This window comes from Wickerhamomyces ciferrii, contig 00129, assembly GCF_000313485.1.
Source record: "Wickerhamomyces ciferrii WGS project CAIF00000000 data, strain NRRL Y-1031 F-60-10, contig 00129, whole genome shotgun sequence".
In the NCBI taxonomy this organism is placed as follows: Eukaryota; Fungi; Ascomycota; class Saccharomycetes; order Phaffomycetales; family Wickerhamomycetaceae; genus Hansenula; species Hansenula ciferrii.
This window is the reverse complement of record NW_011887611.1, coordinates 19,557-41,605: the sequence shown is the minus strand read 5'-3', so window position 1 is coordinate 41,605 and position 22,049 is coordinate 19,557. Positions and strand designations below refer to the sequence as shown.

The 22,049-nt window shown below is 32.6% G+C and overlaps 11 protein-coding genes across 11 annotated transcripts; 8 read left to right on the top strand and 3 right to left on the bottom strand.

Annotated features, from left to right (window-relative positions):
* Positions 1-1,995: 1,995 nt before the first annotated feature.
* BN7_4033 (uncharacterized protein) lies at positions 1,996-2,856 on the top strand (the record flags this gene model as incomplete). The annotated part of the gene is made up of 1 exon (XM_011275388.1): positions 1,996-2,856. The coding sequence occupies one exon, from the start codon at positions 1,996-1,998 to the stop codon at positions 2,854-2,856; it is 861 nt and encodes a 286-aa protein (XP_011273690.1).
* Positions 2,857-3,561: 705 nt separating this feature from the next.
* On the top strand, positions 3,562-4,461 carry CCC1 (Ccc1p; the record flags this gene model as incomplete). Its single annotated transcript, XM_011275387.1, has 1 exon — positions 3,562-4,461. The coding sequence occupies one exon, from the start codon at positions 3,562-3,564 to the stop codon at positions 4,459-4,461; it is 900 nt and encodes a 299-aa protein (XP_011273689.1).
* A 404-nt stretch (positions 4,462-4,865) lies between these two features.
* RSA3 (Rsa3p) lies at positions 4,866-5,411 on the bottom strand (the record flags this gene model as incomplete). Its single annotated transcript, XM_011275386.1, has 1 exon — positions 4,866-5,411. One exon carries the CDS (start codon positions 5,409-5,411, stop codon positions 4,866-4,868), a length of 546 nt encoding a protein of 181 aa, XP_011273688.1.
* A 586-nt stretch (positions 5,412-5,997) lies between these two features.
* MED7 (mediator complex subunit MED7) lies at positions 5,998-6,766 on the top strand (the record flags this gene model as incomplete). The annotated part of the gene is made up of 2 exons (XM_011275385.1): positions 5,998-6,223; positions 6,303-6,766. The coding sequence occupies 2 exons, from the start codon at positions 5,998-6,000 to the stop codon at positions 6,764-6,766; spliced, it is 690 nt and encodes a 229-aa protein (XP_011273687.1).
* A 365-nt stretch (positions 6,767-7,131) lies between these two features.
* Positions 7,132-7,483, top strand: HRT1 (SCF ubiquitin ligase complex subunit HRT1; the record flags this gene model as incomplete). The annotated part of the gene is made up of 2 exons (XM_011275384.1): positions 7,132-7,162; positions 7,224-7,483. 2 exons carry the CDS (start codon positions 7,132-7,134, stop codon positions 7,481-7,483), a joined length of 291 nt encoding a protein of 96 aa, XP_011273686.1.
* A 492-nt stretch (positions 7,484-7,975) lies between these two features.
* Positions 7,976-8,992, bottom strand: PHA2 (prephenate dehydratase PHA2; the record flags this gene model as incomplete). The annotated part of the gene is made up of 2 exons (XM_011275383.1): positions 7,976-8,652; positions 8,944-8,992. The coding sequence occupies 2 exons, from the start codon at positions 8,990-8,992 to the stop codon at positions 7,976-7,978; spliced, it is 726 nt and encodes a 241-aa protein (XP_011273685.1).
* A 283-nt stretch (positions 8,993-9,275) lies between these two features.
* On the bottom strand, positions 9,276-10,342 carry ATP11 (Atp11p; the record flags this gene model as incomplete). Its single annotated transcript, XM_011275382.1, has 2 exons — positions 9,276-10,041; positions 10,317-10,342. 2 exons carry the CDS (start codon positions 10,340-10,342, stop codon positions 9,276-9,278), a joined length of 792 nt encoding a protein of 263 aa, XP_011273684.1.
* A 591-nt stretch (positions 10,343-10,933) lies between these two features.
* BN7_4026 (Morphogenesis-related protein MSB1) lies at positions 10,934-14,953 on the top strand (the record flags this gene model as incomplete). The annotated part of the gene is made up of 1 exon (XM_011275381.1): positions 10,934-14,953. The coding sequence occupies one exon, from the start codon at positions 10,934-10,936 to the stop codon at positions 14,951-14,953; it is 4,020 nt and encodes a 1,339-aa protein (XP_011273683.1).
* Positions 14,954-15,463: 510 nt separating this feature from the next.
* On the top strand, positions 15,464-16,462 carry BN7_4025 (SWIRM domain-containing protein; the record flags this gene model as incomplete). The annotated part of the gene is made up of 1 exon (XM_011275380.1): positions 15,464-16,462. One exon carries the CDS (start codon positions 15,464-15,466, stop codon positions 16,460-16,462), a length of 999 nt encoding a protein of 332 aa, XP_011273682.1.
* Positions 16,463-16,947: 485 nt separating this feature from the next.
* On the top strand, positions 16,948-17,712 carry RNH1 (Ribonuclease H; the record flags this gene model as incomplete). Its single annotated transcript, XM_011275379.1, has 1 exon — positions 16,948-17,712. The coding sequence occupies one exon, from the start codon at positions 16,948-16,950 to the stop codon at positions 17,710-17,712; it is 765 nt and encodes a 254-aa protein (XP_011273681.1).
* Positions 17,713-19,444: 1,732 nt separating this feature from the next.
* BN7_4023 (Oligopeptide transporter) lies at positions 19,445-21,931 on the top strand (the record flags this gene model as incomplete). The annotated part of the gene is made up of 1 exon (XM_011275378.1): positions 19,445-21,931. One exon carries the CDS (start codon positions 19,445-19,447, stop codon positions 21,929-21,931), a length of 2,487 nt encoding a protein of 828 aa, XP_011273680.1.
* Positions 21,932-22,049: the final 118 nt, after the last annotated feature.

The window sequence follows — 22,049 nt, the reverse complement described above, 5'->3', positions numbered from 1 at the left end:
AAACAGCTAGCTTATCGGAAACATATCAGCTTTTATTCACTAGCGTACACGTCATATTATAATAGTGAAGCTTTGAGCACATATGTCTCCTATGACGTGTATATATAGTACCGATGTGCACCTCGCACTGTGATAATAGCTGAAGCTGATTGTAGATGTTCTTGTAGATATAGTACTTAATTTGAAAAGCTTTATTATATCCGACGTATTCATTCTCGAATCTCCACACTAAGTGACGTCTGTCAAAACATTTGACAATATTAATTATGGAGAAATCGAGATCATATGTAACGATTAAATTTTGTTTTCTAGACCTTATAGATTTAAAAATTTATACTTCCATGATTCGATAATATTTGGTCGAGTCAAGCGAGCTGGAGATCAGAATTAGAATATACGAGCGTAAAGTACTACATTTCAATATTTACTTCAACTTATAAGTAATGTTATAACTCTAAAAACGAACGTGACTCTTCATTATTCTTACTTTACAACTTCTTTTTTCAAATTAACATCATGTCAAAACACTTAAAACAACATTCCAAATCAAACTTATTAGACAATTAAATGGGAATATTAAATGTGGAGGTAAGAATTTAAATGAAAGGATTGAACAAATCGGCCAGAACATATAAGATACTTTCAATGTTGTTATGTATGTCTATTCAGATTGTTAGTATTGCTAATTATGTGATAAATTCATGTAAAAAAATGAACTTACTGTTTTCAACGCAAGTGAAATTGCAGTTTTTTCCCATAAACAATTCAAGATAATAAACATTAATTGAAAACACGGAGCACCAGCAATTTGATCAATAAGAACTCTTAGTAATACAGTATCATAATTATAAACTAGATAATCAATCCAAACTGAACTGAGGACACCGTTTAGTCCACCCCATATCAAAAATTTCACCAAACGTCCATAATGAACTTGTTTATATAATTGAATGATTGATTGACCAAAAGTAGCCGTGATTATACCTAGTAAAACCGAATTTAATAATTGATGAACATTATCAATCACTTCTCTATGATTTATGACAATGGTAAATGCAATGATTTGTAAAAAAATGAGAAATATGAGTAGCGATTTTGATCTTGGTTTTATTGGATGAGGTTGAACTAATTGAAATTCATTTTTTTCCAAATCTATAGATTTTTTTGGTATAGATGGTGAGTTAGGCATCAACCACTCAAAATACGTTTGCTAACAAAAAATAAAAGAAAGATGATTTAGAAAAAATGCACAAGATCGAACTGATCAACGATGAAGATTTTGATGCTTTAGACTTTCGACTTTTTGAATGCCAAATTTAAATCAACAAAAAATCAAAACAATTGAATTTTTTTTGCTAAGAACACGTTTAATATCTGTGAAATTTAAGCGAACCTTCAAAATCTAAAATTTATATGTAGCGCGAGATATCGTAAAGATTCAAGAGTCTGAAATGGAAACGCAGTAGATGAATTAGTGACTGATTTAAATTGATTATTCATTTGGTTATGGGTTCTCATTAACAAAATAGATTCAATATGTCATTTTAATAATCAGTCAAAGAAATGTCATAATATTATAAGTGAACCGTGAAAGTTATTGATCTTCTGAATTGATTAATTCAAAATCTACGTGTTGCTTAATTGATGATTCAAATTTCAGACTCATTCCACCAGTTTAAATAATGATTTGAATTTATTGTTCTCAAGTGAAAACGATGGGTATATTTACACTGTTTAGTTGACATGAACTTCAGATCACCAAAATTTCAAACTATAAATATGCCAAATTACCCAAAATTATCAAAAATAATAATCAAAACAAATCAACTGAGCTTTTATACAATTTAAATCCAATCCGCTGTGATATACTTTAGGAATCAGAAGCACAGATATAAAACATCTTCATTTCAAGTCATTTCACATTGTTAGTTGTTGATATCATTCAAATTCCAATAATTTATTTAGCCGCCCATTTCAAAGATTAAGCGCCCAACCATGACACGCTCAAACCCTTCTTCAGTTGTTAAGCGCTCTGTCAGAAATTCAAAAAAAGTTCAAAGAACTACAAAATCTGATCTAAAATTCATTCAGGGTACATTAGCTGCAGTGCAATTGTTATTTGATGATGATGGAATCTTAATCAAGATTCCAAATTATTGGTTTTCTTCAATTTCTAAATCATCTTTATATGATACTTTAAAATTAGGTTCCAAAGAGTTCTTTTACGATAGAGATATTGATACAGAAGAAGTTGAAGCATTCATATCTCAGCAAGGCTTGAATCTTTGTTTTTTGAAGAATTATTTATCTGTTAATATCGAGTTATTATGGAATTATAAAGAGATGTTGTCATGTTTATACCAAATCACTATATTGAATAAGATTGGCGCTCCATTAGAAGAAATGTTATCCAAATTCAAGGAACATTTAGTTGCTTATGTTGTTGAATCTATTGAATGTTCAGTTGGTTATGATATTGATGAAGCTGAAAAATATCTTGCAGAATACAGAAATCATTTTTGGTGTGATTTTGATTCAAGTATCAATGATGATTTTGAAGAAGGAGCATCGTATTTAACAGATGCAAAATTACAAACAATAGAATCATATGCTCAGAATAAACTTGTTGATGATCATCGTAAATTTATTTATGGTGTTATTGTTTTCGAAGGACAGATGATCTTAACAGTCAATCCTTTCTGCAAGTCATCATGTCCCTTATTGAAGGTTGATCTCAAAAAGTTTTTAGATCCGCATAAAGTTGTTCCAGCGGTAAACAAGGTGTTGATGATGGCTGAACTTGCTAGAAAGCAAATGTTGGGTGAAGAGTTTTCATTGATTGAAATGGCAAATTAAATTTAGCTTTAGGATTCTATATTGGCAAGCATATTTAATTATGATTCAAATTATAACAGCTATAGAGAACACAATGCCCTACTCAGTATTTAGTATTTGCCCATTATCCAATGCACGTACCGTTAAACGCTTCATAAACCCTCTATTGTAAACTGCCTAAGGCCGTTTGGCTGTTCCTATTCATCACATTTTGTCACATATTTTTCCGATCGATTCCATACTAAAACTTAAACTATGCAGCCGCAACGGCCAATAAGAAGCGAGAAAATTCTGATGACCATTTGAGGTGTGTCGCGTAACGCGTTGCTGAGGTAATCACCGTATTAAAAAAAAATACCCTTTGCTAACCTTAAGAGCGGGTACTAAGATAATTTCAAAGAATATTTTAAAACTTATAAACAGATTCATTGGCAAAATTTTAATTTGATATTGTGGTTTTTTCTCAACTAAACAACTATTTACAAGGATTAGAAAAGCATATATATCAACTAAATCATTTGATTCATTAATAGCTTATCTTATAGTTGCAATTTTCAGGTGTTAATTTCGGGAGATCGCAAAAAACAAGCAAGGGATAGAGTCAAATTAATACGTTTCACAGCTTTAGCTCAAAGAAAATCCATTAAAGTTCATAAACAGCTTTATTTTATTCAATAGAAACATATTCAAATATATTTTATACATCACATCAACTAAAATCACATAATGACAATCGTTGCAATCAAAAATGGAATAGTGAAGGCCTTCTCAGGTGGTCAACAATCACAACCCTTAAATTCAGATGGTACACCAACTTATAGCTCAATTGATGGTAGACCAGATGAAGAACAATCAATTAATGGACAAGAAGTCAGCTCATTAAATTCCAAAAACAATGATGATTATGATTCACACAACACAGCACCAGGATTCTTAGGTAAAATAGATCCAAGAGTTATGTCTGACGCGGTTATTGGTTTATCTGATGGGTTAACAGTTCCTTTTGCCTTGACTGCAGGTTTAAGTTCTTTAGGGGATTCAAAGTTAGTTATTACTGGTGGTTTTGCAGAATTAATTTCTGGTGCTATTTCCATGGGTCTTGGTGGTTACTTAGCTGCTAAATCAGAATCCGATTATTACAAGAGTGAAGTTAAAGCTGAAAAGGCTAAATTTTATTCAAATATAACTGAAGTTAATCATGAAATTGAAGATATTTTATTAGAAATAAATCAAGATTTCAGTGAAGATACTATAGTTTCTTTTATTAGAGACTTGAAGAAGAACCCAGAAACAATGGTTGATTTCTTAGTAAGATTTGGTAAAGGTCTTGAAGAACCAGCAGAAAATAGACAATTAACAAGTGCATTAACAATTGGTGGTGCTTATTTCCTTGGTGGTTTCATTCCATTAATCCCATATTTCTTTGTTGCCCATGTTGATCAAGGTTTAATTATCTCTGTGATAACGATGGCTTTCACTTTGTTCTGGTTTGGTTATGTCAAAGCTCAAATATCTTTAGGTGCTACATGCTCAACTCTAAAGAAAGTTGAAGAAGCTGTTCAAATGATGCTTGTTGGTGGGCTAGCTGCTGGTTCTGCTTGGGTATTAGTTAGAGTTATTGGTTAAACATATAAAAAAAAAGAAAAGTTGTTAGTTTAATCATCTTATGTCATTACCCCCATTATATTTATATCAGCCATTGCATATACCATAATTTATTATTTTATAATTTAAAGTCTTGAAAAGACAAACAAAGTTCAAGTTTTCCACGCATATAATTCAAAGTTATTGTTTTTCATTTGTTTGGTTTCCTAGTTATTATTATTATTATTATTATCATTTTCCCAAGATTTACTTCAATAGTACATTTACAAGATGTGTGCTAATTTAATCATGCTATTGAAAATTTCTATACTGTACATTAGGTCATTTATAAACTTATAATATATATATAAAGAGTTCGGTTTCATTATGAACTGTTATTTAATGAAGAAGTTCGCATAACCTGTAGATAGGACACCAATAACTCTTCATTTACCAACAACAGCTCTCAAAGTTTCTTCATCAAATATGTTACTACCATTCTTCAACACATTAGCTAGAATTGTTAAACTTCTTTCATTAAAATCTGGTGCTTTTCTAACTTCATCAATATCATCACCATAATTTTCGAACATCAATCCTAAATAATCATTTTCTAATTGTTTATTACCTTGATTTATTAGACTTTCAACTTGATTTAAATTTATATTCTTTGATGAATAGTTTAAAGGTGTTTTCGTAAGTTCAACAGTTTTTAATTTGTTCTTTATATTTTTGAAATCTTCTTCTGCTTTTTTATTTTCAATAATTGGAGTTATTTCACTATCTGAAAGCACAGCTAAATCACCTTCTTCATCAATATTAGCTTCTTTTTGTTGTTCTTCATCATCTTTTTCTTCATCTTCACTTTCTGAACTTGATGAGGATGAAGAATCTGAAGAATCTGAGAAATCTTCAGTTCTTCTCTTCTTTCTTCTTCTTCTATTTGCTTTTTGCTTCACTTCTTTATCATTTTTCGGTATTATTTTGCTCATATTTGAATTAATATGTTTCCAATTTATCAATCGTCTTTGTTAAAGTCATCACCTATATTAATTATTTAATATTTAAATTTTTCTAAAAATGCTTCCCTAACCGCAAAATTGCTGTGAGTGGCCCAACCATATTCTGAGCACTCAGAAAACAGCAATGTTTCAAAGTCTATAAAATGGTTTCGTGGTCTAGTAGGTTATGGCATCTGCTTAACACGCAGAACGTCCCCAGTTCGATCCTGGGCGAAATCATATTTTTGCCATTTTGTGGTAAAATCTGCTTTTTTTTCGTTTTTATGAGTGATATTTAACTTTTTATAACCGTTTAAAGCTTCCCATCAATTAACATATATCTTTAAGATCAAATAGTATCGTCAGGAGTTTAATTTTGTGTTTGTTTTCAATGTAAGATTTCGATCAGCATCTTCAAATTAATCTTAAAAATCTTGCAATTATTTTCATATACCATCGCGAAAAAACTCACCTCATATATAGAAATTAATTGAAAGCTGTAGTATTGATGTTGGGTCTTTAACTCTTGTGAATAACAATCAATTTGGTTAACAAACAACTACCAATACTTCTTAACATGGCTGAAGAAAGTTTGATTTCCTCGTTATATCCTCCACCTCCAGCATATTATAAATTTTTCACAAATGAAAATTTAGAACAATTCAAAGAGATTAAAAACAATCATAAAGTTGAAGATGATGAATTACATATACCTGAAGATAAGAAAGAATTAGAATTTCTAATACCACCAAGGCCTCCTTCTGGAGATACATATAGATCTTTCGGGAATTTATGGAATGTAAGTCTATGATTCGTCGTTTTTAGATGAATAGTCTAGGTACTAATCGTTTATTTAGTTCAATGATAAAATACCAAAATTAGAGGAAATGGGGATACCGCAATTGTATCAAGAATCCAATATACCCAATGATGAAGAAGATTCAAAGATCAAGATTGAAGAATTGAAAAGACTGTTGAAATCTTTATTATTAAACTTTTTAGAAATTGTTGGTGTAATGAGTGTCGCACCAGATCAATTCGCTACAAAAATTGAACATATACGTACCATATTGATCAATATCCATCATATATTAAATGAATACAGGCCACACCAATCTAGAGAATCATTGATATTTTTATTGGAAAAACAAGTTGAAACTAAGAAGGATGAAATAAAAGAAATTGAACGTGTATGTAAAGAGGTTGAAACAAAGATTAAAGGACTTATTGAATTATACGTTGATAATCAAGAAAAGACATCTGAACAAATTAAACAAGAATCAGAAAGTTTTGATGATAAAAAACAAGTAGAGAACAATGAGAACGCTGTCAAGGAAGAATCTTGATTCTGTGTATCGGGAATATACATGTTTTTATAAACGGAACTTATTTCATGTAAAGAACCCAATAACAGCAAAATCGTTTGTAGCCATTCTATCTCATAAACACCAGCCCTGGTTTGGCTTTTCAAACAACTCTTATCCTTTTAAAATTTTCCTGGTTGTCTGTCTACTCCATATATTTCGCAGCTATTATGCTCGATTTCAAAGGTTTGTATTTTTTTCCGCCCTCGAAAAAAAACTACAAAATAACACCAAGGTAAACAAAATTACAAATACAAAATAACAACTTTTAGAATCATTTCTTCTTACACAACTTAAGACTAATTGTTATCAAATAAATAAATAATAAATAAGAAGAAGAGCATATCATGTCTGATGCAATGGAAGTTGACGTGCCACGTAAGTTGGTCCCCTTTTTTTTTGTGAATTGATTATACTAACAATTTAATATTAATAGCAGCTGGTGAAACAGAAGAACAAAAAGAACAAACAGAACAAGAAACCACAAAGAAAGTAAGCAAAGCTCCTAAAAAGAAGTTTGAAGTTAGAAAATGGACAGCGGTTGCGTTTTGGTCCTGGGATATCGTTGTTGAAACTTGTGCTATTTGCAGAAATCATTTAATGGAACCATGTATTGAATGTCAACCAAATTCAATGAGTGCTACAAGTAACGAATGTATTGCTGCTTGGGGTACATGTAACGTGAGTATAACAGTCTGATATGTGAGTTTTGATGAATTAAGTCTACTAACACTCTATTTTAGCATGCCTTCCATATGCATTGTATTTCAAGATGGTTGAAGACTCGTAATGTTTGTCCACTTGATAGCAGAGAATGGCAATTCCAAAAATATGGTAAATGATTCGAATGAATACTTTTCCAGAAAGTCTTTATTTACAGATTCAAAGATGCTGCTTTTGCACTCAAATTGGTTATGATTCTTTTGAGAAGGGCTTGCATTATCAAGATCTTAGTCTAAAATATTTGAAATTTGACTTTTGGTTCATTTAAGTGGTTATGACTTTTTTTTTTATCTTTTGGCTTTAATCGTTGTTTTTTAACTTTAGTTCTATATATGAAATATTCTTTACACAAATTCAAAGTGTTCAGGTGTTTGAATTCTAAAGTCACTAGTGCTATGTAGTAAATTAAATGAATAGTAATTCTAATTCTATTAATGAAAATATTTCAACACATTTATATACTTTTTTTTATTCCGTTTTTTCACCATAATATCGCTTGTTTCTTGGGAATGTACCAATAGTTACACTGGTAACTGTTTTCTCTTTTAATTCTTCAAGTGCACTTTTAACATTTGGATCATCACGACCGTCACTCCAAAATTCTATAAAGAAAACATACTGCCATAATTGATTCAATGAAGGTCTTGATGTGATACTTGTTAAATTAATTCCATGTTTTGATAAAACATTCAAGGCACTAGCCAAAGCACCAGCATCATCATGTTCAACAGTGAATGCAACTAATGAAATATATTTTCTGTCTAAATCTTCTGCTTTCTCTTTACTCAAGATCAAAAATCTTGTTGTATTTTCTTTGTTATTTTCAACGTTTTTGTATAAGATTGGAATATTATGAACTTTTGAAGCATATTCGCTTGCAATAGCGGCATGTGTTTCACCTTCTTTAGATGCTATCTCAGCAGCTTTTGATGTTGAACTTGTATCAATTTTATCCAAGTGTTTACCTTCATTTAAAGTCCAATTTGTAACTTGACCCCATGCTTGTGGATGAGTCAATAATTTTTCAACTTTGGATATATCTTCAGCATGTGATAAAACACAATGATGGATTGAAACAAACTGTTCTGCAACGACATTGAATGAATTAGTTGGCTTTTGTTTTTGCTTACCAGGGATCAGAAGGTCTCTTAATAAATCATATGTAAAAGTTACATGACCATTTGTTGAATTTTCAAAGGGCACAACAGAATAATCAACTTCATTGTCTATAATTCTTTGAAAACAATCTATGAGTATCAGTTAGCATATACGAATTAAATATTTCTCATAGTTTATAAACTTACCATTGATTGATGATTGGGCAATGAGTTTAACTTCTTCACCAAATTGTTGTAGCGCAGCCTAAACTTTAATTAGACGGGGTCCCGGTATTATGCTCTGAAACGTTTCCATACATACCTGATGAGTATAAGTACCTTCTGGTCCTAAATAGGCCACTCTTTTAGAATTAGATTCACTTGACATATTGTTCTTGATTATTGTACAGAGAATAACGAGCACAAATTAAATTTGGAAGTTGAAATGATACCTATGACCTATGACACTTCGTCAAAAAAATCAACGCTGGCAGATTTTCTGTCTAAACCGATCAGCTTGATAACGCATAGAATCGAAGCATTTTATGAGAATTAAAAGCAATAGTCCGCAGAATAAGATAAAATCAACATGTAATATACTCGAGGGATATTATATAGAATATGTGTATTGGGATATTTACATTATAGAAGGGTTATGTGGAGTTGAATATCTAATTTTCTAGGGATTGAGCTTCAGCTAATAATGCTTCAACTGTGAAATTTGAAGATCCTGAAGTGAAGTCTTTCAATAGCTGTAAACGACGTTTTGAAGCTTCAGTTTCAGCTAACACACCATAAAATCTTTGAACATTCAGTAATAAAAGTTGAGATTCTGGTAATTTGACTGCTGCATCTTTCTCCACAGTACCATTCATCAAAACAACGTCTTTATCATCTTTCAATTCAGTATGGAAAATGATTGAAGTATGTGGTCTAGCAAATTCCTTATGAACTTTAAACTCCATTAATGTGGTAAACATACAATGGACTGTATTTGGACCAACAAATTGCCATTGAATATAATGTAAATCAAATCCTTCACCTTCTCTTGGTAAAGGTAATACAAAAGTTGGATTTTCTCTAGCATTTTTGTACAATTTATCAAAAACTTCACCTGGAACTAATGAGATCAACGCATTGTCATGTTTTGCAAATCTTGCTCTCCATATATATTCCAATTCTTTTAACGGTAATTCTGATATTTTTTCAACATCGACGAATGAGCTTAATGTTTTGTATGGTTTTTCAGGAGCAGTTGGATCTCTACCTTTTCTTAATTTATTTTCGTGTGCCTTCTTCTCTTGTGCTTCTATAGCTTGTTTTCTTTCATATTCTTCCAATTCTTTTAATGGATCGATTTTATTCAACTCTTTACGAGTTTTTTCTAATTCATCTTTTAATTTTTCTTTCAATTCATCAACGTTACTAGCACCAAGTCTAATAAACAGTTAGCATTGTACCGAGGTCTTTGAATTGATCTAAACTTCACTTACTCTTTAGCCTTTTGTTCTAATTTTTCACGATATCTAGCAGCTGGATCTTCCTTGGTTGTCTTTTGAACAAATCTAACATTTGACACCGAAGCAAATCTGACTTGTTGCGATCTACTCAATGATCTCAAAGAGCTGTTTAAATAAGATCTTGCAATTCTCATTTTAATCAAAAGTCAACCAAGCTTATTTGTGACAAAAGGATATATTCACAAGATCTACCCTGGTATATAACCTTGATCCTTCATTAGTCGGCTCATCGACCTCAAAAGAAGAAAATGGTCGAGATTCGTGAAATACGAGGGTAAAGACACTACAGGTACATAATTTCAACTCTTCTTGAACTGAATGGAATACTCTTGGTGATATAGTGGACCAGTTACAGATATGTGCTTTTCACTTTACATTTACCAACAAATCAATTCTTTTTATTTGTTCGTTAAAGGCAAATCACGCGTAAAAGCTCCCACAGCTAAATTTAGTGTCGCTTACATAAGTAGCTTTTTTGTTTACGTATATTATTTTTCTGCCGAGTACCTGAAATAAAATCATAGCTAATTGAAACCTGATCTCTGATCTGAGACTTATTACCTCACACGAACCTCTTTGTTTACCACGGCCAGTCGTTTGGAAGAGATACCCGGTATATCTAATATACTTCATCCGCATCACTTGCTGTCATACAAACATAATTCTGCTGCTAGTTTTCCATTCATAGCTAACATTGCAAAGGTATATTTTACACACCAGGCTAAGCGAGAAGCGCGCTAGATCAGATCAGATATAAACAAACAACAACTAGAAAATCTATAGAGGAAACTAAATAAATCAAGGGTATTATGACACAGATATCTAGTGGTGCCACAAATGGTGCACCAGTGAAATCCCAGAAGCCCACGTTAGCACCTGCAAAAGGACCAACAAGGAAAAAAAAACAATACCAAACAGACAAGCCATTACCATTACCAGCATCATCAAGAGGAAGTACGGATGATGATACATTTGTCCATGAATTTTCGAGAACAGATGTTAGAGAACTCATACATACAGTCACTCAGGAACTAAAGATCAAAGGTAATAAAACACCATTAGTTCTGTTAGCGTTTCGCCCTAAAGTTGATGATTCAAAACTTACAACATTCTTAAGCTTAGTTTTTCCAAATGGTACCACACCGGCCCCAATTAATCAAATTGAAAGAGCTGTTAGAGATACAGATGAATATACTTTGATGGCTGCGTTGAAATATTTATGGTCAAGATTACCGATGGATTCAATCGTTGGTTGGGATGCTTATGAAACTTTCAAGAAATTAGAAGCTAGATCTAACTATCCAAAAAAAGCTTTTTTGGAATTTATGCCACAATGTTTAACATCACCAGCGCATGCCTCTATTGTGTATGATTTCTTAGATCTTTTGGTGTCATTATCAGCCAATGCAAAAGAGAATCAGTTGAGTGGTAGAAAAATATCTAAAATGGCTGGTCTTTGGGCTTTTCATGGTCCTCCAAATTCTGCAAATTTAACAAAATCAAGACTTGATCCAACAGAAAATTCATTTAGAGAAGGTCTAAGAGATTGGCTACCAGCTGCAGACGCGTTATTCCATTTGTTTTTATCATTTTTGAGATCAATGTTACCAGATGACCAAAACACAAAACTTCAGTTACCAAGAACTTTACAAGCATTATTAGCTAGTAATTCATACCCACCACCAGATCTTACATTTCAGTCATCAACATTGGTAAGTGTTCCACTTGTCACTATACGATCCAATACACTTTCTAAAAACCCAACAGAATTACTGAATAAATTACCAAAAGTATTGAGCTTTGACAATCAAAAAAGATTTGAAGCAAAAGAGGATTATGCTTTGCTAAAGTCATTATGTAGAAATGATTCAAATATTATGAACAAACTATCTGGTGAGTCAAGAAGAATTATAGGATTATTGTGCAAGAAACCAAGTGAAGGTACATTGATGGCAGGCTGGCCAGAATATCATCCACCAGAAACAGTCGTGGAAAATAAAATTCAAGTATCTGTTTCAAGAGTATCAATTGATGACTACTTTATATGGACTTGGATGTCAAGTATGTCATTTGAAGAAACTCAATCAAAGAAAAAGTTATTTGGTAGATCATTAATTTCAGAATTTGTATTTGATGGGTTTAAAAAATGGATTGTTGTTGAAGAACAAAACATTGAATCAACAGTTAGAAATCATAATCCACCAGTTCCTGAAAAACCAAAGGTTCAGAAACGTATACCTAGTGCACAACCTAATTATAAGTCATTAATTCTTGATGAGGGTGAAACAAATGCATCCTACACTAAACCAAAAGCTAAAGTTCTTCAAGAGAAACCTGTTCCAAATGATATACCGCCACCAATCAGAAAAACTTCTGTTCCATTATCCCCAAAACTAAGCTTGTTGAAACCTTTCAAAAAGAAACATCATGACCATAGTACTAAACAAATAGTGGAACCAGATACTAGCTATGAAGAAGAATTGGTGTATGAACCACCTGAAGAAGTTGGAGGATTACCAGAGATTGAAACCAATCAATATAGACTAAGTATGCCGCTAGATCAATTGGGATTTGATGATGATTATGAAACACCACAAAATCAAAATTATCAAAACCTTTATAGTTCAGGTGAATACAAAAGTACTGCACCTCCAAGATCAAACTATGACAATTATCATTCGAATGATGACCAATCAAGCTATCATGGATATCCTGGAGCTCATGATGCTTTTGTTCAAGGTACTTATAATAATACAGGGCCTCATTCACCAGTAAGAAATGATCAAGGTATTTACCAAGAACCAACATCGCCATTTAAGAAGAACCCTAGTGTGCCAAATGGATCCATTGAAGATTTGACGCAAATGGTTAGTAAATTAGCTCAACAGGTCAATCAAGTTGAATCAAAACTAGGTAATGGATCTTCAACTAAAGTTCCAGAGCAATTCAATAGTACAAATAGAGATATTAATGGAGGACAGCAAGATCATCATAGCAGACCTTCAAATGTTACAATGGAAAGTCAAAACTCGTCTGTCACTTCAAAGCCAAGAAGAAAACCACCACAAGGGAATGCTAGTTACAACAATGTACAAACAACAGCCAATGCTCCCCCAGTTGATTACTCTCAAGAATATCAAAATCCAAATGGTTACTATTATCAACATTCGCAACCACAAAATCCACCATATGCTGATCCATATCCACCAATGCCAGTAGCGGATCAATTACCAGCCCCAGTACCTCAAAGAAGCTCATATGTTGAACCGCCAGCTCAAAGAAATTCGTATCAAGAACAAATTACCCATGATCAACCATATAATAATCAAAAAGCACCATCACCTATCAGAAAAGATACACATTATGCTAATGCTAGACAAGCATATACTTCTGATAATACTGAACCTGGTAGTTACTATACTGATGCCTCTGAACAGCAAAATGTCGATAATGGATATCCAGTTGATGCATATCAAACACCAGCTGGAAATTCCATACCTTCAGAATATCAACAAGGTGGTGAGACAATTGTTGTCGATAAAAGAAGGTCTACAGCATCAAACCCAATATATCCAGAGAGTATTATTGAAACATATACCACACCTTCTGTTTGGAACCAAGGTGATAGTGAAGTATCAAGTTTTGCAAGTCCTGGTAGAAATATTGTCAATAATAGCTCTCCTCAACAATCAAAACGTTACAGTCAAGCTGGTAATTTACCACAAATTGCAGAACCATTAAGTTCAAATGATATTGATTATATACCTGACTCAACTTCCATTGTTCCAGATGTTCCATTACCAACACCATCACCACCAAGGCTTCAAAACAAGGAAATATCTGAGAATCAATTTGGTCATCAACACAATTATCAAGAACCAGTTACAGGATCCTCCACTTCACTACCTCATCCAAGCGATGATTATCATTTGCAAAACACCGACCCACATCATAGAATGAGGTCTCCAAGTTCTGGTCCATATCAACATAGTGAAGAAAGGATATCTAGAGATGGCTATGATCATTATAGCTCTTCACAATCTTTGGGTGTTTCTTCAAATCCACAGCAGAAGACACAAAGTGTTCAAAGCTTTCAAAGTGCACAAGAATCACAGAGTCATATAGCTACGCCTAAACGTCAAAATCCATCCCCATCAAGTACTAAATATGAAACACCATTCAAATCACCACCACCGACTATGAATGGATATCCTCAACATCCACACCCAAATCATGCTCAGCAACCAGTTCAATCTAATATGTACAAATCACCACCACCCCAAGCTCCAGTTTATGGTACTCCAAGAAATGACCCAAGATTGAACGTTCCTCAAACAGCAAGACCTATGAGACAAACATCACCTGTTGTACCTTATGGAGGACCTCGTCCTCATTCAGCATCACCAAGACCGCCTAAATCAAGAGATCCTTATCATCAACCACCTCCACAACAACAACCTTATTATCCGCCACCTCCATCTCAAGCACATGGATATTTCCCTCCAGCTCAAGGATACCCTCCAGCTCCACAATCAGGTCAAGGATATCCACCAGCTCCACCGTCACAAGGTTATTACCCACCGCCTCAAGGTTATTATCCACCGCCCCAACAATGGTATCCACCACCTCAAGGTTATGGTTATTCACCAGCTTCTGCTCCAGGAGCTCCACCTCCATCCGGACCTTCAAAACCTACACATGCTGCTACTGACTTTGCCATAGGTCATTTACCAACAGCTACAGGAACAAATAAATTGCATAGAACAAACAATAAGAACGATAAGAAGAGTTTACGTAATGCTTTAGCCCAAGGTGATTTTGGAATTTAATTTTCAAAAGTCATTCCTTTGAGGTTTATATATATCAAAGGCATTGATTAAATAAGTACATTATACATATTATATATATTCATTAGTTGTAGAGATCCCACCAAATGATGTATCGAAAAAATTCGATTATTGTAATAATATATATATTTGCTTTTATTTACCCTGTACTCGAAAGTTGACACAATTGATAAGGAATCTTTTGTTTGTTCGACGCGTCTGATACACGTCTAAAAGGGAAATTTTCACGTGACTTTTGTTTACATTTTAAAAAAAATATGCGAGAATAATAATACAAGAGAACTAAAACTTGTACAAAATCAAAACTTCACTCAAACTATTTAACTGAAGAAATTTCATACGTTTTTGAGAATAATAAATTGGCTCCAGGTGTTCTATTTGTTTATTGAAACTTATCAAGATATTCAATTCTTATAAACGGGTGATTTAAAGATCAAAAACTGTGTAACACAAAAACATTAATACCCAGCTTATCATAAAGACATAATCAATATGTCTTCCCAAGCCCAGTCAAAAGCAAATTACTTATCTCCACCTGTATCACCAGATAAGACGATTGTCAAGAATGGTTTAAAACGTTCATATTCCAAATCAATTGGTGAAAATGACCCAAAAGTTAATTCTGAAGATGGACAAAACAATGCTCTTAATACTGTTGATACCAAAGAAAATAAACCACAACAATGGATGACGATCAGATCATACCAAAAGAAAATCAAAGTTAGTGAAATAACTAGATTTGTTGATGCATATAACATATACCCTAAATCAAATAGAACGACGCAATCAAAAAAAAAGAGAGCTTATGCATCAAATACATCTTATTCTTGTGTACCAAAGGAAAAATCAGCATCTGGTGAACATAATCTTACTTCAAGCTCTCAAAATAGTGATGCTGAAACTTCTGCTCGTACTTATGGTACAAGATCTAAAAAGAAAGCTGTTGTTGATGAATCCACAAATGAAGTTAATCTTGATTCAAGAGCAGCTTCTAGATCAAATTCAAGAATCAATTCTGACGATGATAATTCTGATAAGAGAATTTTTCAAAAGAACGTTCTGGAAACGACTAATGGTGATAAATTGGAATTTTTGAAGCTGAGCAATGTGCAATTAATTCATGATGTTGAAATTGACGAAATCCCAAATTTTGAGCCTCAAATTGATTTGGATGAAACAAAATTGAATAGAATTTGTAAAAAAATAGGATTGAATTTTGATAACAAGTTTAAAGCTTCAAATGTTAACAATAAATATAAATTAACATCAAAAGAAGTGGCATTGATTCATAGTTTAAAATTAACACCAATGCAATTTGTTGACACCAAAAAAAGATTTTTTGCAGAGAAAGCAAGAAAAAGACATTCTGAAATGACTTTCAAGAAGACAGATGCACAAAAAGCTTGTAAAATTGACGTTAATAAAGCATCTAAATTGCACGAAATTGATAGATTTTGTGGCTTCTTGAATGATGAATTATTTGAATATTGAACTCATTTAAGAATTATACTAAGCTTGGTTAATATGGGTGATAGGTGACATTTGTTTGTTGGTGATATATTTTGGATTCTGTCTGGTTAAGGTAGGGGAAATATTTGTAATATGGGTTATAATTTAGTTGGTTATTTTTATATTTTTTATTTTATACTTTTAGGTTATTTTTTTTGTGTGTTAGGTCAGTGGGTGACCAGAAATTATTTTGAAGTGTTATTGGGTTTTTGATTGAAAGATTATATTCCATTATAAGGGCATTGTAGAATGAAGATTGGTTATAAGTCCTGGTTAATACGTAACAAGTATGAGATTTCTCGAGAAATGTCAAAACAATCTGCGCGAACCATAAAGCTTGCTCGTGGTTCTCGCGACTAAAAATATCGTTTGAAAGAATTTGAACATCCAAGATTAGTTATGATCTTTCTGTTATCAACGACTAAGTTCAATCGTGGACAATAAACTAAGAGTTTTATTCATTAAAGATGGCAAAGTCTAAGATAGTGACCTTGAAATTATCAACAGAGACACTCAAGAAATTTCCAGTGGAGAATACTTTAAATCAAACCAAACAAAGAAGGAAGAGTTCAGCATCATCCAAATCATCAAATAGTAGCGCTGGTAATCAATTAGCTACTCCAAGTCCAGTTAAAAAGGAACAGAGTACCAATGATTTAGAGAGCCCTTCAAGGCCTGTTACACCAACTGGTGAAAGTAAAAAAAAAGGTGGACGTGCAAGCGCAAGCAGTGGTGCTGGTCGTGGTAATGCTAAAACAGCAAAAAGGTCAATATTATCTTCACCAGCTCCAGAAAGTTCACCAGGTCCAAGTGATGTTAATGTTAAATCTGGATTAGGCAAAACTGTTACAACTGGTGAAGATGTTTCAAGGGAAGAAAACAACGAAAAACAAGGATTACAAAATGGTGGTCTTGTAAGGAAATGGGTTAAAAAACCTGTGGATATTACTTCGTTCACTGGTTATAATATTGAATTTCATTCATGGACAGGTGGTAAAAGGGATAAACCTAAAGATGATGATACTAATGCTGATTTAAAAGAAACTCTTGTGAAAAAAGAGGATGGTACCACCCCAAAACCAAGTGGATTAAAAGTTCAAATCAAGTTGAATAATAAAAGGCTAGATAATGATAGTAATGTTGATTCTAGAGATCAGTCACCTGCGTTTCCTGATGAAGCCTCATCCATTGCTACAAGTCCTGAAGGTTCAAATGTTGCAACACCAAATTAAACTTGTGTTGATTTCATTCAAGTATATGAACTTAAATGAAAAATATTTGCTTTAAATTGAAATCACAACACGCAATGAATGAGATGCGTTGATAAAGGTAGATAGACCTATTTATACTGGGCTTGATCATGCTGGAGCTCTGCAGGCGTGTTATACTTAGGGGTCTTTGGATGGATAATCAAACGAGGCTTGCGACACACTTGCTGTTTATACTTTGAATGCCATCCAATTGCTTAAGAGACGCGGTATTAACGTAACTGTTGATATTTTGGGGTATTGCATAGATTCATAATTTTATAGTTTCAATAATTGTAAATATATGTACAATACTTTGTTATAATCTGTATCGATACATTAGTTGACTGAAAGATGATCACGATAAACTATTGATAAAGTCATCTCCCGTGACCCAGCTCAGATCCAAAATACATCCAATAGGCATAATTTTTCACTACGTCATCGATGTATAAAAATATTTGGCCGGTATTCATTTATCATTTAATTGAAATATATAATTACACTACCGAATATATAATTAAAAGTAATAATTATTTCATTATTTGTTGATTATATAAGCGAAGCTTTGAATTGTTAATAATTATTTTTGCTAAAAAAATTTTACAACTTTTCTAGGAGAATATATATATATATAGCTACATTTTTATACTCAGTTTTATCATGATTTTGTAAATAGCTTAGTTTTGTCTCATTTGAAGTGGTTTGAAATTTTATTTTGAGTATTTTTGATATTTTCATTTTTAGAACAGATTTTAAATTTTCAATGTCAGCAAAATTTTTTAAATGAAAAAAAGGTGATTTTTAAAACTTCAAATTTCAAGAAAAAAGCATAAGAAGATTATACACTGTTATTCAAATAATTCAATTATAAGTTGAATTAACCCAATTGAAATAATCAACAGGTTTAAATTATATCATATATTATCCAGCGATTCCTAAGCACTTACATAACAATCTCCTTCTTAGGAAAAAATCGCCGAACACCGTTAAAACCGAAATCGATGAAGCTTTTATTGCAACATGTCATGTGAAAGTGCCACAAAATGAAAAAACTCTCACAAACATTCAACAAATGTTGCAAATTAGTTAAGATATTTTGGCGGGAAACTTGAGACTGAAAACTGAAACACCGATTGAAGAGCATGGGGACTTAGCTCTAAAATTGAATACTCACTTGTATAGTTCTTTTCACGATGCTTTGAAGTTGGTTTACTGGTTGTAACTTGTTATCAGTAGTTTCACTGGAAATATGTAGAGTATGTACGCCTCGCGAAATATAATATTTTGCGCATCCCAGATACGATTTCAGAAATCAAACAAAAAGGCAAATATCTTCAGATAAAGGAAGCTTGTTATATCTTGCCTCACAGGAAGATTTTTGTACTTGCTCATTTGGACCTGGTTTTGAAGTATTCCTTGTTACAATTGGTTTTTAAAAAAGTCTGGACTAATTTGATAGCTGAGCGCTAAATTTTAATACAAAATACCTTATAGACGTACTAGTGGAGTCCACCCTACAGGGATTTGAATCTGCAGCTCATCGTGATTCACCCATCGGCTGAAAAGATTTTATACAACATCAAGTTAGTTTGAAGTCCGTTAAAGGTAATCTAGCTACCTGTACTACCAAATTGAAAAAATCGTGTCATAATACTAGTGACATATAAATATAATAATAATGCCGCTTTTGTAAGATCAGCATATATTTCTCAAAATGAGATATAACTTTATAAACAAGAAAAAAGGTTACAATCTCATTTCTAGTGACGTGAAGCCATCAACATTTTCTGATCACAATACCAAAAAGTCTATAGAAATGGGGTTGTTCAAAAAGAATAACCAAATATCAGAAAATTCAATAACCAGGTCAAAAGATGATGATTTAGAAGCTGCTTCATCTTCAAAAAGTCAAATAAAAGCTAAAAGTACTGAAGGTTCAATCTTAGATTCTCACAATGAGGAAGCTAAATTGGGAAAAGAAATTGAAGAAAACGTTATTGAAATAGAGAGTGATGATTATTCATTTGTTGAAGGTGATATATCACTATTGAATAATTCTCCATATCCTGAAGTTCGTGAAGTTGTTCCAAATACAGATGATCCAACGATAAATATTAATCATTGGAGAACATGGGTTTTGACGACCATATTTGTTATAGTATTCTCTGCTGTCAACCAGTTCTTCTCATTACGTTATCCAAGCTTAACCATTAATTATCTTGTTGCTCAAGTCATTGCATATCCAGTGGGAAAATTTTTAGCTAGAGTTTTACCAGATATAAGGTTCAAATATCCATGGTTCAACTTAAATCCAGGACCATATACTATTAAAGAACATGGTATTCTAACGATTTGTGTTGCATTGACATCATCAACTCCATATGCTATGAATATCTTGATTTCTACAACAAATTTCTTTAAAAGAGATTTTGGTACTGGTTATGAAATTTTACTAGTTTGGACAACTCAATGCCTTGGTTATGGATTAGCAGGATTAACTAAAAGATTTGTCGTTGATCCTCCAAGTATGATTTGGCCTCAAACTTTAATTTCAGTCTCAATGTTTGAAGCTTTACATTCTTCAAAAATCGATTCTCAAGTTGTTAATGGATGGAAAATTTCAAGATATTCGTTCTTCCTGGTCGTTTTAATAATTAATTTTGTTTGGTATTGGTTCCCAGGATTCATTTTTAAAGGTTTAAGTTATTTTAATTTTGTGCTATGGGGTTCCAAGACAAGAAATAACTTTGTTGCAAATTTCATATTTGGTGTATCTGGTGGTATTGGTGCTTTACCCATAACTTTTGATTATACTCAAATCACTCAAGCGATGACAGGATCACCATTTGCTACTCCATTTAGTGTTATTGCAAATACTTATTTATCAGTTTTCATTTTCTTTATATTGATCTTACCAATCTTATACTTTACAAATACTTGGTACGCAAAATATTTACCAGTTATCTCTGCAGGAACCTTTGATAATAAACAGAAAAAATATGATGTTAATAAAATTATGGGGGATAATTTTAGAATTGACAAGGAAAAATATAAACAATATTCACCTTTATTTGTTCCTTTTTCATATTTGTTGAGTTATGCATTAAATTTTGCTGCTGTGACAAGTTTATTTGTTCATGTTGGATTATATCATGGTAAGGATATTTGGCGTAAGTTCAGAGATGCAAGAGCTGGTGGGCTAGATATACACCAAAGATTGTATTTGAAAAATTACAAACAAGTCCCAGACTGGTGGTATGCTGTTGTTTTCGTGGTTTTCTTAGCTCTATCTTTTGTTACTGTTTGTCATTGGGATACAGGGTTACCAGCCTGGGGTCTTGTTGTTGCACTTTTAATTAGTATCGTTACATTTTTACCTCAAGGTATTTTAGAAGCTACCACAAACCAAGAAGTTGGTTTAAACATTATCACTGAATTAATCGGTGGTTATATTTTCCCATTCCGTCCTATGGCAAACTTATTAATCAAAATTTATGGATTTATTGTTATGAGACAAGGCTTAAACTTATCAAGGGATTTAAAATTAGGTCTATATTTGAAAATTGCACCAAGAATTTTATTCTTTATTCAAATTTATAGCACATTATTAGCTGGTGTTACTCAAGTCTTAGTTCAACAATGGATGAGATCAAACATCGAAGGAATTTGTGAACCATCGCAAAAAGATGGTTTCATTTGTGCAGGTGCTCGTACAATCACGAATGCTGCTGTAATTTGGTCAATTCCTCAATATTTATTCTCTGCAGGACAAAGATATTCCCCATTATTATTGTTCTTTATAATAGGTCCAGTTTTGTCATTTTGTGGTTGGTTATTACATAGAAGATGGCCAGATAAAATTATTGGTAAATTTAATGCACCAATTTTCTTTGTTGGACCTGGTAATATCCCACCAGCAACTCCATATAATTATGGTTGTTATTTCGTATTATCAGCATTTTTGAACTGGCTAAGAAATAAATGGCCAAGATGGGATGCTAAGTATAAATTTATTATGGGTGCTGGTGTTGAAACCGGTGTTGCAATTAGTGTCGTTGTTATTTTCTTGTGTGCTCAATATCCAGGAGGGAAATTGAGCTGGTGGGGTAATGAAGTTTATAAAAATACTATTGATTTGAAAGGATCGACTTATTATAAGTTACCTGAGGGTCAAACTTTTGGTCCTGATAAGTGGTGGTGATTGAACTTTTCAATGGGTGATTTAGTTTCACTAATTTCTTACGATTTCATGAATACATGTTATGTTCTGCTTTAGTTTTAAAATTTTTAATAATAAAGCTATTTTGTTGTATATATAG